This window comes from Mizuhopecten yessoensis, unplaced genomic scaffold, assembly GCF_002113885.1.
Source record: "Mizuhopecten yessoensis strain PY_sf001 unplaced genomic scaffold, ASM211388v2 scaffold7987, whole genome shotgun sequence".
Lineage (NCBI taxonomy): Eukaryota > Metazoa > Mollusca > Bivalvia > Pectinida > Pectinidae > Mizuhopecten > Mizuhopecten yessoensis.
This window is the reverse complement of record NW_018407322.1, coordinates 286,766-303,702: the sequence shown is the minus strand read 5'-3', so window position 1 is coordinate 303,702 and position 16,937 is coordinate 286,766. Positions and strand designations below refer to the sequence as shown.

The 16,937-nt window shown below is 37.1% G+C and overlaps 1 protein-coding gene across 1 annotated transcript in view; it reads right to left on the bottom strand.

The window, feature by feature from the left end:
* LOC110454650 (E3 ubiquitin-protein ligase HECTD1-like) overlaps positions 1–5,701 on the bottom strand; it is a 59,372-nt gene extending 53,671 nt beyond the window's left edge. Inside the window, exons 1-2 of the mRNA XM_021504285.1 lie at positions 5,604–5,701; positions 4,975–5,365 (exon numbers count right to left, since the gene is read on the bottom strand). Of these exons, the coding sequence (XP_021359960.1) occupies positions 4,975–5,114 (140 nt within the window). The 5' untranslated portion in view covers positions 5,115–5,365; positions 5,604–5,701. The remainder of the gene's footprint in view (positions 1–4,974; positions 5,366–5,603) is intronic.
* Between the last annotated feature and the right edge of the window lie 11,236 nt (positions 5,702–16,937).

Here is a 16,937-nt window from a genome sequence, read left to right as displayed (position 1 = left end):
TGTGTTGCTCTTAATGACTTCAGCTTGCAAATATGTATGATTGAATGTCTTCATGTGCGGATGTGGCTTAATTACACAACTATGTTTGTACATGTAAAATTATATATTTCCCTAGCTAACACGAGGATCTCCAAACAGCAGAATTATTCAATGACAGACAACCCAATTCCAGTATCAGTTGTGTAAGTTGGGTGGGGGTTGTAACAAATAAATGTATGAAGTTATACAATATATTATGATCTTTTGAAATATTTCTGTAAAATTTTAATCAATGAAGTTTCATATAAGTAAATGATACAAGCACTCTATGTAAAATCAAAGCAGCATGGTTACTTTAAATTCACTATGAATATATAGCAGAGAAGACCTAGGATAGCAGCATGGCAAGAAATTATAGGAGCATGGTGCCAGGCTGCAAAAACAGCCTGGGGAGAACACTGACAAGTATACACCTGGTAACTTACACATAGCTGTTAACATTTAGCAGAACACTAACCTAGATGCATTGTATAACAATTTGCGAGGGAAAGTCTTCAAATCTATTCCGTAGTGCTTTATATGATCCCTATAGATACACAGTAATAACTGGTAGATCTAGAGCTACCATACAGTTGAAAGTTAACCTACATGTCCTAAAACTATCGGTGGTCAATCTACCTGTCAATCTACAGCTACGGCTGCTGTGTCAATACTGCAGTAAATATAACTTCTACTGATCAATGTTTCCCACAGACAGTATATATACACCTGGTATGTTGTGTATAGGCTAGGTATACCTTCATACATAATGGATGTTATATAGGTGATCCCAGTACACAGTCTATAAAGTAATCAACAAACACAGCAGAGAGAGGCATTGCAGAGCTACGACCTTTTGAGAACATTCACCTGCTGTGGTTCATTGTCTAATACCTCTATAGTGATTTCCTGCATTGATATACATGTGTATCTATTTCTGATATGCAATAATTATAAAGTCATTTAATTTCCTTATCTAACCCAGGGGGAAACACTTACACTTGAACACCTCTTTCTCACATAACATACAATAATCTCCATGTAGCTATATTAACGTTTTTGTTACTAGGTAAATGTTAGTTTCATTCCACAAAAGCTAGCTACATTGTGCACTTATGCATGTAAACCTATCTATGAAAAAAAAGTTTGTTTAAAAAGAGTTTCAGAATATAGTTTGAGCCATGAATGTATTAATTTTATATGTACATGTATTACAACCTTTATCAGCGAGATTTAATTGACTTCCTTTGTTATGAGAACAATTGATAAGGATATATATAGCAGAGTTTGTTATATAACAATTCCTTTGTTACCAGCATCACTGTTAACTATTTACTGCTAGAGGGTCTATTGTATCCTTTGTTACAGATGCTGGATAACAGCCAAACTGGTAAATCTGGTGCACTGGACTCTCCTCGAAGAGTTCACTCTGGGCCATTTACCTATATATAGTCCTTGCTACAAATTCACTGCTATTGTATATTTGTTTCCCTCTATTGTTTAATATTGAAGGATATCATACAATAATTTGGACATGTATATATATACATTATATATACTGTCTATATTACTTCTTTGACCTATACATTATATAAGATATATATATACATTATATATATACATTATATATACTGTCTATATTACTTCTTTGACCTATACATTATATAAGATATATATACATTATATAAGATATATATATACATTAACTAAATGTAATTTAATTATTGTGTTTATATAGGTTCTGAGCTGACTTTCCATTCCATATAGGCCAAGGAGAATAATCAAATGATTCTAAGCAGTTTTCATTTTAAGTGTTATGAGGCTCTGTCAAGTTAAATCAAAACTTTGTAGAGTTTGATTGCATGCATATACTTTCATATGCAATTGAAATACTTCCAATATATGTTTTCTGATCACATTTATAAGGAATGTATATAATTATTCATTAAAAATATGTTTTCTCTGATACCACCTGGTCTTCAACATCTGTGTCTTAACATTATATATCATCTATCTTCTATATATATATATATGACATTCAATGTCATGATGTCATGTCATGTCCATTTTCTTATTTCTTACATCACAATCAGTAATATGAGGCAATACACAAAAATATGGAAAAGATGTATTTAGTGCATGCCATGGTTGTAATGAGATATACATGTAATTATAGAAATGTACAAGTATTTCATGTCAATTGTTCTCATGTGTATATAACTTATTATACAAGTGTCACACTCAACTAAAACATAGTGTACAATCTTCCTTTATACTGAAAGCAAGTCTAAATGCATGGGACATGCCTCAAGGAAGGAAACCAGGAAAGTTGTCCCGAGGAACAGTCTAGGGGAGTGGGATAGACAAAGGGTCAGGGAAGTGCTCACAGGAGTGGGCAAATAAATAAACATATGAAGGGGCATGTTATTTGGTTTGGGGTTTTATTTTGTTTAATGTCCTATCAACTTGTACAGTTTAAGGATGTGACATGCATGTTATTCGGTTTGGGGTTTTATTTTGTTTAATGTCCTATCAACTTGTACAGTTTAAGGATGTGGCATGCATGTTATGTTTAAAGAAAATTTAAAATGAATCTAAACACATTCATAAATAATTATAGCCATGCTGAGTAATCTGCATGTGAAATGATTTATACCAGCAGATATACTTTTCGTCTATCCAGCTACCTAGACATTACTGATAAACCATGTAGTACAAAGATGACTAATATGTTATTTTGGTAACTTTCAGTTTATGACTTCGTCATGTTTATTTTCAGTATGTCCTGTGTCTAGTTAAAACAAAAGTGAGGGTTATGTAAACAATATGTTATAGCACAGTATGTAAATTCTGTTTTTACTGATAGAAGTGAAATCGAGTTTATACTGGATTATAATCATTACCAGTATTAGTTTATGTACTGTTGTATCTCTTATATTGTGGTAGTGTTTTTGTTACCTACATTTAACTACCAGTTCCTATTTGTACTGAAATTGAGAATATATTCTTCAGTTTTTGGTCATTTTGGGAAAATAACTCACTTTTTAGCTAGGGTAAACAGCCTGTATTCGACTGTTAAACTGAGCAAAAAAATCAGTGTGGTAGCTATATATGCCAGAATCCAGCTTGTACTTGTTATATTGGTCTAGATCTGTGTATCTTGAATAATGGGTGGATTCCAAATAAAATCAATAAAGCTGCTGTAGATACCAGTATAGACAGCTGAAAACAAAGTGACCACACAACCTGGTACATATACATATCACAACACCACTGTCCAGTAATTAGCAGTAATCATCCTCAAAGTGTAATTCAACAGGCTCTATGCGTACATATTACCAGACTCAGGGGAATAATGACTTTACTTGAGGCCATAATACCTGTAATATATTATAAAAGGAATATCTGGTGTCAATATTTTGCAGGTTTCTTATTTCTTAAATAATTTGGTGGAATAAGGATGCCAACTAGGTTAGCTTATGATGTGACACCAATAGTATCAGACATTGGTCTCCACACAAATATTTATTGAAAAGGAAACATTTAAGGAAAGTCTCCTAACTCTTGTGCTCGAGACTATACTCCTTAACAAAAGGAAATTCTTTCACTTTTATATTGTTTAATACTGAAAGCATTTCAGGATAAGAAAAATGAAACTAAAACTTCCTGAAGTTAAGGAGTGTTTTATGAAATGTTACTGGGGCCAGCACTTTCACAAATTAATAGAAACTAGTACCATATCTAAAACATGAAACATCAAGCACAAAGGTACATGGCAGCTTCATACATCTGACAGTGCTTAACATGTCAAAATATCTATCTATCAGTTTTTAAATAATTACAACAGTTTATACTTCGATTCTAAAGTACCATAAAAACTTTGTATCAAAATATATCAACATATTTAACAGCATATTAATAATGAAGACTGGCATCCAAATCCAATATCTTGCTTTCTGGATCCATCTTGATGTCCTCATATGACCCTGGCTTTGGCGAGGACGTCAAATCCCAAACAAACATCTTGACAATTTGACAATGTTTTCCTTTTATGTTGTTTATAAATACTTTTTTTAATTTTTGCTTTTTTCCAGGCACTCAACTGATCTCATCTTAAACTGAACTCATCCCACAGCTTTAAGTAGACTATAAAACTTTAAGTAGACTATAAAACTTTAAGTAGACTATAAAACTTTAAGTAGACTACAAAACTATGTAGTCGTCAATATTGATGGAGGAAGTTTCATAGATGAAGAGTATTAATGTTATTATTTCATTGAACACCCAAAATGAGCATTGACTCTTGGACTTTATAGAGCACTAAAAAATATAACAGGTCTCCTTGACATGTGTTTTGACACTCCAAGTTCTAAGGAAAAAGTTATTGTGCTTCTGAAATTACTTAATGTCGAAAGTTAACTAAAAACCATGTACATCTGAAATGTCCATAAGTGTGTATCCTATGATCAATAATCCTTGACACCCCTGGGGTTACACTCACTTACACTCTCTGTAGAGTATCGAGGATGAATTTCAATGAAATGTTTTAAATAGAAGTAACAAAAGTGTGAAAATTGCAACTGCCGAACGAGGATTTTAGATTGAGACCTGAAAGTTATAGATGGGCAGCAATCTTACCAACTGTGATTATAACTGATTAACAGCAATCTATCTGTAGACTGTTTGATGACATATTTTCTGTCCTCTTCAACAAAGCATATGCCCCTTAAGCTCGGGCCTGTGACACTTGAAAACCTATGTCACCTTCGGTTGGTAAATTTGTTTAAGTTTTGAACAACTAATGAAAGTGTGAAAATACAGTGATTACATTTGATGCTTGTACGATCTTGGTTACCTGGTCATGATCATCATTGCTCCTGCATGCAAAGTTATAATACACAGTCACTTGAACATTGTCAAGTTAATACCATCAATACAGTTTATTAAGATATTTACCTTTCAAATACTCTGTCCACATTGTCGGACATCAACAGCAGCATACAGAGTTGCTCCAGTGCAATCAACTGCATGTCTCTCTCGTCCCCCTGTCCCATCTGCAGCCATTCTAATAGCGTTTCTGGGTCAACGTCCGCCATGGGTATTGTTGGGGCAGCCAAAACGCTTTATGCCGTGTTTTTTTCTTTTCTTCAACTTTTAATCCTTGTGGCTTGTTTCAGGGTTTTTTCTCTATAAGATACTGTTGTTCTTTGTTTTGGCGATCGTTGACTTGTTTTGGACGAGAGGGTCATGACCCAATTCCTCCTCCCATATAGGGTGGGAACGGGACAAGTCCCTTCTTTCCTCGCGTACGAGCTTCTCTCTCTGAAGTTCACGTTCTCGACATCATCTGAAAATGAAAGGATAATAGCTTTAGTTCTGTCCGTAACATGTGCATAAATCCAATCATACTATTGATCTAAAAATAACACAAAAGAAAAACCTACATCCAGTAAACTTTTCAGTCACATTCACCCAGGTGAGAGGACAAAGTAGGGTTATATTTTCCTGTAATGACCCGTTTATGTGGTAATCTGATTATTTTACTTTTCATTATCAATAAATCTTGTAAATAAATTGTTACTTACAACGCTAAATGTCTCTGATACAGAAGAACTGTGGGGTAAAACCCAGCCACTTCTTTCTCGACACAGAATACAGGAAAAATTACAAATACAATGCCTCGTTTTGGAAACAGAACGGAAACACTCGGATTTTCAAATTTTATGCATCTAGTAGAGGAGTTCCAAACGTACCTCGCGGGAACGTTTCAAAGACATTTTTTTCGATACACGTACGCGTATTTAAGATGATTGAAATGTTTTTGAGTTTCGCAAATGACAACACTACACCGCATGACTTAGGCATTTGTCGAAATTGATATGAAATAGCTGGCAAGTGAACAGGGGCAATTATAGGATAGTTTGTCAACCCCACAAAAGAAATCCCGTGCTATGCTCTAGGCCTACAAATAAGCATAATTATATTAATTTCAGAAACCATGATTAGGTGTTCTTGTATGTAAAATAACAGATTGTAAAAACTATTCAAATACTTACATTAATTTCAGAGATAATTGTGGGTGTTTATTATGCAAAGTAAGTAACAGAAGGTAAAAAGGAAAATCCAATTAAGTTATTTAAAAAAAAATCCTCAAAACACTCATTAGTAAACCTCTAAGTTATACCTGTTTTTACATTACTGAGTTGGCGTACGCATCATATTAGGATTATCAATACACATTTTACAAAGTATATATATTACTACATTCGTGAGTCAGACCTTTTTAGGGACATCTGGAATATTGTTTGAAAGGTCTAGATGAAAAACCGCCATGCAGCGCTCGCAATACTTTCTTATCATGTTCGATGATGTCCAATGAATGAAGCTCACTGTTTCCAGTTTCCAGTATATATTTTTGAAGACTAATTATTCAAAAGTTTAAACTTTATATTAAAATGACGTAAAATTTCATAAAGCTGAACTGCCTCATATCAACGGAACGCCAAATTAACATATAATTGAACCTATCTTCAATTGAAATGAACCTATAGGTACAAATACAACATATCTTCTATTGAACTGAGCCAATCTCTAATCAAATTAAACCGATCTTTAATTAAATTAGACATATCTTCAATTAAATGTTCCTATCGTCAATTATTTGAAATTATTTGAAGATAGGCACAATTAATTGGAATATATGTTAATTAAGATAGGTTAATTCAATTGAAAATATGGTTAATTCGTCATATTTGAACCTATCTATAAATAAATTGTACCTATCTTCAATTGAATTGCACCCATCTTCAATTATTTCAAGATAGGTGCAATTATTTGAATATATGTTAATTATGCGTTCCATACAAATCGCACTAGAGAGATTACAAGTAGCCTTCAAGATTTCAACATTGCTTCCACACAGAGACGTATATAACACATGTGTTAGACGTATATTACGTCTCTGTTCCATAGGAGTATATTTAGTTTTGCGCTTTCGATCCTCCGGCCTCGTCCCCCATACTTTCTATTGTACGACTTCAGTGAAAATAAGGACAATCTGAAAATGGAAGAATATAAGAACTGTTTTATACTACAAAAGCTTCAGTTGTGGAATACGACGGGCGACGTACGGAATGCAAAAATGTCAATTTGGAAAACTCCCTGCTTCATGGTATATGAATTTTGTTCAAATCGTTTAATCCATCCAACCTTCAAATACTACTTAGTGGTCACACTAGCGGTGTCTTCCAGATCAATAGGTACTGACTGACAACTTATCGTTGTGTGTGCATCGTTCGAGTACTGCTGTAGAGTATTAAGTGATCTCCCTTACCCTGTAAGGTGGTGTTATCGACGTAGAAACCTACTTACGATATGGGTTCTGTACAATATTTGCTAAGAAATCATTGCTTTACTGTAAACTATTGACGTCTTCTTAGTAAATACACATGGATTGTCTTATATATTCTTTAAAGTGTTTGCACAATGTAACATCAAAACAAAGCAGTGATGCATGTTTTTTCATAAATGTAACGTTATGCCGATCGAGTGTACCTTTCGTTATTGATTTCAAGTTATGCGTCCAAATCTACGTTCATTTATTATGACACATACAAAAAAGTGGCGGTCACACGTAAACGAAATTAATGTGAACAAGTTAGAATAAACTGTTGTGTAGTGTGAACAGCGTGTGCATTGGTTAATTTTGTATTTATTTAATGTTAATTAATGTTACCAACTATGTAACATCCCGATTTGTTTCTGTGTTCATAGTCTGTTCATACAGTATATATATATATTTATTATAAATGTCAAGTCGATCCGTAATTGATTGTTGACAATATATATATATATGGTACATTAAATATATAACTAGTTGCACATAACCAAATAAATAGAACGTTTTATTGTACTTTTCATTGCCGTAGAATAGGAGGGATGGTGATATGTAGTGTTGTAGACCGGGGTTCAGCTTGTGAAATACACGTCGGTGTATCTTAGGCATGGGTTCAATGATCAATCTTCAACATTCTCACTTCAATAATATGTCTTCTATCTCAAATTCGACTCTTCCACTCTGTACATTGCCATACCTTATACCAATTTGTATGAATTTCGTTCTCTTATTATAAGAAATTTTCTTTTCCAAGATAGGTGAACGGCGATATACATCCATTGTGGTCAACTGTTTTGGAGCATATTTTGAGAAAATCACGACAAAGGCCAAAATGAGGTATGCTTAGGATGGTTGGTAATATCTTTATTGAGTTTGGTGGCAAGATTTCCCAGCAGACTGAAGCATTCATATTGGAACAAACTGTGCTCCCTTTGCGGCCGAATGTATTTTGTGTTCATGTCAGGCAGAACTTATTTAAAAGTTCATCAGGACTGATGACAAAAACCTTGCGAAATCCTTCAATTTCAGTTTCAGATATATCGACGATATCCTGTCCATAAACAAATATACATCTACTGACCACGTCTATCGTTTATACCCTCTCGGATTGTCACTACAGGGACGACGTATTACTAATCTGTACGATGGGCGTGACGATTTCGATTTTCCGATCGTTAACTTTCCCTTTCTGTAGAATATCACCCGTGCTTTCCAAAACACTGTGTTTAAATGTCACAGATGATTCGGTATTGAAGATCCTGCTCCGAATATCATGACTTCCGTGCTAGATGTCGACTGCTGACGGACAAACTAACAATGCTGGGTTTCAAGAGAGACAGGTTGGTTAAGAGTATTAACAACTTTACAGTTGCCATCATAATCTAATTGGAAACTATGATATTTCCATGTCTGATATGGAGGTCAACCCTGTTGATTGCGATCATTAGTGTTCCTTGTTTCGTTATCGCTACCCCGGTTCCCGCGTTGAGGACGTGTCTTTACTTGGATTGCTAAGTTTTCATTGCGGGTATCAGCTAGGCGGCAGAAGACAAAGAATTCTGGTCTCATTTCCCAGTACATTTTCAATAGTCTCAATGTAAATCTTTCATTTGTACATATTTTGTTTGCCCTTATTTTATCCACTTTAAGTTCGAACTGCGGTTTTGCTGATTCTTCGCAATTATCTTGTTGTTTTATTTATCTGTGTATCATGTAGAATGATGTGATTTATTGTGGTAGGATAGGGTTAAGTTTGCCTTCAAAATAGTAAATTGTGTTATGTGTCACAAATATTGTCGGATAAACAAAAAACTCAGTACGGCTACTTATATAAGTATATACATGTATATAAAGGGAACGTTCGAATAACTTTTATTTAGGTGACAATGAAATGAAGAGTAAGCCAAACTAAAGGACTTCTTGTGCGTCTAAAGTAATCAGCGTAGTTATATTTACTATAGTCGTCAATACACTTTGGACTTCAAGCAAAATAATATTCAGTACAAACTCGCATGGGTAATGGAATTCAATGAATTTCAGAGAGTAGCCACATAATAAACGTGGCAATTTCGTTTTTTCGATCGTGAACTTTCCCTTTTTTACTGATAACATCCCTGCTGCTCCAACCTACGGTGTTTACATGATGCAATTAATACAATACTCCTGGGCTTGCTCCGAACATCACGATTCTCTAATAGATGTGGAATTCTGACCAATATACAGCACAGTGTTTCCAGCGGTGTAGGTTGACGAGACTATCGGCAATATTAATGGTCACCAATATGATCTCTTGGAAATATTCTACTTATTTCCTTGTACGGTATTTGGCGACGTTTACGGTTTTGCTGTCACAGCCTCGGCTCTGTCTTTGAGAACCTGCCATTACTTGGACTTGATCTAGATTTACTTGGCGGTTTTCGTCGATGAAGCAAAAGACGATTATACATCCGGAATACCAGATCTTAACCTTTTGTACATATTTCTTTGATATATTTTGTGCTGTCTTTTATCGATTTCGAGTTAAGATTACGATTATATTTGCACTTCGGTATGTAGATAGTCCAACTATTATAAATCAATATCATATATATATATATTCTATAATATTGCATAAACTATTTCGCTTAACGTACACGTCTTTATTTATTAACCCCCTTCATGGAAACTGAATTATTTAAATGTTAAAAAAACGCCTAAAGCTTATATATATATATTTAAAAGTAATGTATATGAAACCTGATATATCTCACATTATTAGGATATTTCCAATGTTGACAAATGGTTGTCACGACTTGTATTATTTTATGGGCTAATTTCTGAGTTTTTTGCACAATTACGGTATAATTTTGTTTCACGTTTTAAATCTAAACATTTTATACACAGTATCATTTCAAGAATACGCTTTTATGTTTTAGTAATATATTTTTTTATAATAATTTACATTGAATGTGTGTTCTGATCGATGCATTGCATTTTCTCTTACATTTTTTCTACTTATTATGCTGTCTTCAGGTTGACGGGGAGTAACTCTGTCATGTATATCAACGTTAATGTTTTGAAGTTGTTTTTACATATTACTCCAATTCCGGTTTTACTGTTGTGATGTATCAATACTAATCTGATGGTAATTTTCCCTATTTTATATTATGTCGAACAAAAATACAGCGACAATATTCAAAACTACGCACAGAAATACAGTGTTGTTTTGTGACTGTGGAGAAAATTTCCAGAGTGTCTTCCACAGATGCAAAATTTTATCTATCGATGTCTGTATGATTTCTTGCTCTGTTAAGCCACTTGTGAAATGAATTAGTGTCCTCTGTATTGGTCGAAGTAACTTCTATTTCCGAAGTAAGTTTTCTACGAAGCGGTCGTCAATACTAAGGGGAAAGAGAAACAACTATTTTTTTTATTACATGCCTTGCGTGGTTAAACTATATATCATAGCATAGCATAGTAATTGGTCTGTGAAGAAAATATACGAGTAACGAAGTGTAAACTGAACCTTTATTTGAATTCAAAATTGAGATGAAGCAAAAACATTATGTGAACGATGAAAATATGTATGGTTAGTCATTGAAAAAAGTATAAGAAGAATGTATCCCGGAAGGGTAAGCGTCTTCTGTTTCATCAACTGTTACCGCCTTGTCAATCTTTGTCAAATCCAGGTAATGTCACGGCTTCAAAGCGAGAAGAGGGGTAATGGCAATGGTACAACAAGGCGTACAATACAAACACTTGATAATTTGTATCCAGTGAGGTCACAGATCATAAATCTTGTCCGTAATCTTCATCAACTCGCGGCGTTAGAAACCCGGTGTTGTTAGTGATCCGCCAGCAGTCGACATTTTCTCCAGGGAAATCATGGTATTCGGGGCAGACACTTGGATACGAAATTAACTGTGACGACATGTTAACACCGTAGGTTGGAGTAGCAGGTTTACCATCGGAATTCGAAATCGTCCCGCTTAGCGTAAATCTTCGTAATAAGCTATCCCTCTTGGTTGTGTTACAGTAAAAATCGAGGATAGCGTCAACAGTGCACGAGGATATGTACGATTGATGTGGCCACGAAGTGCCGTGTAATTTACAGACAGCACACCGTCGATATATCTGAATATCTTGCTAAGCATATGTTCATTCCTTTCCTTTGTTGTGTTTTTCACAAACTATTCTCCAAAGTAAGTGACAATAACCACTTTTATTTGAAAAGAAAGAAATGATAATATTCAAACTGGTTTAAGGCAGGTGTGTTTACATTGAATGACCTAATTAAAAATTCAGATAATTTGACCTTTTTTTCATTTGACGAGTTTCTATATAGTTTTCAAATCAATACAAACTTTCTGCAATATCATGGATTGGTATCTGCTATCCAACGCTTTTTAAGAAGACATTATTTCCTGAGGGAAAGACCATACCACTACTATTTGTTATATTATTTAAGAGTAAGAAATGCTCTAAAGATTTGTATAATATTATTATCGCTCCAGTGACACTGCCTACTGGAACCAGAAAATGGAATCAGGAGTATAATATAGATAAAGAGAAATGGACAAAAATATTTAAATTACCTTTTGTAGTCACGAAAAATTACAATGGTCCCAAGTTCGAATTATACACCGTATTTTAGTAACAAACACTTTTCCTTTTAGATTCAAATTAAGTCAAAGTCCTTTATGTACCTTGTGTAATATGGAGCATGAAACTATAGTGCATTGTTCATGGGAATGTAAAGAGGTACAATCTTTACTTCAGAGATTTGAATCTCTACTTGATATACTCCTGATTCCTTTTGCGTATAATAAGGAATCCTTCCTTTTTGAAATTTAATATCACAACACTCGAGCTATGTGGACAACGAAATTTTAATTCTTATAATGTAGTACATTTACAAGACTAGATGCCTGAGCAACTCTTTGAATCTGAATGCACTCCTTAATGTCATCAAAGATAACTTCCTTGTTCAAAAACATAAAAATAACAGTAAAAAATGTCTACATTCAGAGGGAATTTGAACTTAACTGGAGGAAATGGAAACCTTTATTATGTTATTGATGAGGATATGATATGATGGTATATGATCATAATGACAACCATACAGTGTGGAGGATGATGATGTATTGTTGATGAGGAGGTAAGATGATGATGTATGATGATGATCATCATAAGTTGATGATAGTGTTTAATGAGGATGGTGACAACGACAATATGTCGCTATCGATGATGATGACAGTGATGTGATAACGATTATGTAAGAGTAGAGTGTATGATGATATTAATATATTCTGGATGATGATGATGATGATGATGAAATCAGCTGAAGGATGATGATGTGAGTGTGAGAGCTAGGTGGAGCAATGAGCAGAACTACTGAAAAAACCCATCGACGAGGAGAATTTTTGTGGGATTTAAGAATCCAATACAAATTAAACGTTAAGCTGGTATTAAGTATTTCTAAAACTATGAAACCGAACAGAAATGGTATTTGGTTATCAAGTAAGCATAGATCTTATAGGACACGTGATAGTGTTTGCATACAAGGATGCAGTTCTTGGATGCTTTGTACACAGATAAAACTACATATTTATCATGCACGTTTGGTTTGGACATCGAGAAGAAGAAATGCATATTTGTGTTTTGTATTTATGTAAGGTTTCAAGCAGCTTATTCTTTCTTAGACATGATAGATTTGAACCACCTTTGCATTATCGGTGCTACCTAACATGTCATCACTGTATTCTTCCGTTTTGTTCCCCGACCAATTGTTTTGTTCCCCGACCAATTGTTTTGTTCCCCGACCATTTGTTTTGTTCCCCGACCAATTGTAAATATGTTAAACTGTTTCGTATTTCAGAACCATTTTCTTCTCTTCTTACATTATGTGTTCGATAGGACAACGAACACATAATGTAACGATCCAATGGCATGACGTTAAAGGCATGAAATCAAATCACTCTAGATACACACATTTTGGGTAACAAAACTGTTTTAGTAATATAGCCGAAAAAAATATCCGAAAGTCATACTTTGCAAACATGCTATTATAGCAACAAACACTATTCAAAAGGTTGATGATACCAAAGCTGCCATTTAAATTATAGAAATTGTAGATTGCATTTAATACACAAATAATACATTTGTACTTATATGTGAAATTCAATTGTAATTTTTGATTGATGTTTTATTATTAAAACCCTGGCCTTTGACCCCTACATTGTGTCACCTGGAGCCGTCCCGGATTTATATATAACTCGCTCATTGGATCGCAAATCCATCACAGTGTTTAGTGTCACTTTAAATGGCGAATCAAACGGTGCGTAAAGTCTCGAGACATACTATACACAAGTACTCTTCACACACAAAGCTTGCATGGTGGTTACGACTCGGAACCACAATCATCCAAACAAATTGTTCTCAAGCCTCGCTGTCGAATCACAATGGTCTCAAGCACAGATTTCAAGATATGAATACACACATGTATATGCAATGAAATGAATACACATTTTCATTTAGAAGATGTTTCTACATGGTACCGAGTGGACTATTGTTCGAAGGTGTGCTGTCTGTTATTCATTGGTGCACATGAAACCACATTGATTGATTTAGTAAATTGTGATGTGTAGTTAAAAATAGTGTGTTAGGGATATTTTTTTTACAGTGTTGAGTCCTTATTACAGCCACTGAACCGGAAAAGTATGTGATTCCGGACCACTTGGTTTCCGTATAGTCCGTGATGTCTTTTCCTCTGTCTCTTCGGTTCCTGATCATGTCCCGAGTATCAACGCCTCATAGTTGCAATGTTGTTACTGAATGTGGACTAATATATATCACAATACATATAACATCAAACTCAAACTTTTGGGAATAGGTACAACGGGACTTGTAATTACTGATGGTTACATGTATAGCCATTCTATTGGTCACACATGTCACGACAATCGTCTGTATAGAAAAGTTCCCTGTAGGTGTGTCTCCACTAGTCCCTGACAGAATAGTGCCCCATAGGTGTGTCCCCACTAGTCCCTGACAGAAAAGTTCTCTGTAGGTGTGTCCCCACTATCCCTGACAGAATAGTGCCCTATAGGTGTGTCTCCACTAGTCCCTGACAGAATAGTGCCCTGTAGGTGTGTCCCCACTAGTCCCTGACAGAATAGTGCCCTATAGGTGTGTCCCCACTAGTCCCTGACAGAATAGTGCCCTATAGGTGTGTCCCCACTAGTCCCTGACAGAATAGTGCCCTATAGGTGTGTCCCCACTAGTCCCTGACAGAATAGTGCCCTATAGGTGTGTCCCCACTAGTCCCTGACAGAATAGTGCCCTATAGGTGTGTCCCCACTAGTCCCTGACAGAATAGTGCCCTATAGGTGTGTCCCCACTAGTCCCTGACAGAATAGTGCCCTATAGGTGTGTCCCCACTAGTCCCTGACAGAATAGTGCCCTATAGGTGTGTCCCCACTAGTCCCTGACAGAATAGTGCCCTATAGGTGTGTCCCCACTAGTCCCTGACAGAATAGTGCCCTATAGGTGTGTCCCCACTAGTCCCTGACAGAATAGTGCCCTATAGGTGTGTCCCCACTAGTCCCTGACAGAATAGTGCCCTATAGGTGTGTCCCCACTAGTCCCTGACAGAATAGTGCCCTATAGGTGTGTCCCCACTAGTCCCTGACAGAATAGTGCCCTATAGGTGTGTCCCCACTAGTCCCTGACAGAATAGTGCCCTATAGGTGTGTCCCCACTAGTCCCTGACAGAATAGTGCCCTATAGGTGTGTCCCCACTAGTCCCTGACAGAATAGTGCCCTATAGGTGTGTCCCCACTAGTCCCTGACAGAATAGTGCCCTATAGGTGTGTCCCCACTAGTCCCTGACAGAATAGTGCCCTGTAGGTGTGTCCCCACTAGTCCCTGACAGAATAGTGCCCTATAGGTGTGTCCCCACTAGTCCCTGACAGAATAGTGCCCTATAGGTGTGTCCCCACTAGTCCCTGACAGAATAGTGCCCTATAGGTGTGTCCCCACTAGTCCCTGACAGAATAGTGCCCTATAGGTGTGTCCCCACTAGTCCCTGACAGAATAGTGCCCTATAGGTGTGTCCCCACTAGTCCCTGACAGAATAGTGCCCTATAGGTGTGTCCCCACTAGTCCCTGACAGAATAGTGCCCTATAGGTGTGTCCCCACTAGTCCCTGACAGAATAGTGCCCTATAGGTGTGTCCCCACTAGTCCCTGACAGAATAGTGCCCTATAGGTGTGTCCCCACTAGTCCCTGACAGAATAGTGCCCTATAGGTGTGTCCCCACTAGTCCCTGACAGAATAGTGCCCTATAGGTGTGTCCCCACTAGTCCCTGACAGAATAGTGCCCTATAGGTGTGTCCCCACTAGTCCCTGACAGAATAGTGCCCTATAGGTGTGTCCCCACTAGTCCCTGACAGAATAGTGCCCTATAGGTGTGTCCCCACTAGTCCCTGACAGAATAGTGCCCTATAGGTGTGTCCCCACTAGTCCCTGACAGAATAGTGCCCTATAGGTGTGTCCCCACTAGTCCCTGACAGAATAGTGCCCTATAGGTGTGTCCCCACTAGTCCCTGACAGAATAGTGCCCTATAGGTGTGTCCCCACTAGTCCCTGACAGAATAGTGCCCTATAGGTGTGTCCCCACTAGTCCCTGACAGAATAGTGCCCTATAGGTGTGTCCCCACTAGTCCCTGACAGAATAGTGCCCTATAGGTGTGTCCCCACTAGTCCCTGACAGAATAGTGCCCTATAGGTGTGTCCCCACTAGTCCCTGACAGAATAGTGCCCTATAGGTGTGTCCCCACTAGTCCCTGACAGAATAGTGCCCTATAGGTGTGTCCCCACTAGTCCCTGACAGAATAGTGCCCTATAGGTGTGTCCCCACTAGTCCCTGACAGAATAGTGCCCTATAGGTGTGTCCCCACTAGTCCCTGACAGAATAGTGCCCTATAGGTGTGTCCCCACTAGTCCCTGACAGAATAGTGCCCTATAGGTGTGTCCCCACTAGTCCCTGACAGAATAGTGCCCTATAGGTGTGTCCCCACTAGTCCCTGACAGAATAGTGCCCTATAGGTGTGTCCCCACTAGTCCCTGACAGAATAGTGCCCTATAGGTGTGTCCCCACTAGTCCCTGACAGAATAGTGCCCTATAGGTGTGTCCCCACTAGTCCCTGACAGAATAGTGCCCTATAGGTGTGTCCCCACTAGTCCCTGACAGAATAGTGCCCTATAGGTGTGTCCCCACTAGTCCAAGACAGAATAGTGCCCTATAGGTGTGTCCCCACTAGTCCCTGACAGAAAAGTGCCCTATAGGTGTGTCCCCACTAGTCCATGACAAAATAGTACCCTATAGGTGTGTCCCCACTAGTCCATGACAGAATTGTGCCCTATAGGTGTGTATCCACTAGTCCCTGACAGAATAGTGCCATGTAGGTGTGTTCCCACTAGTCCCTGACAGAAAAGTTCACTGTAGGTGTGTCCCCACTAGTCCCTGACAGAATAGTTCCCT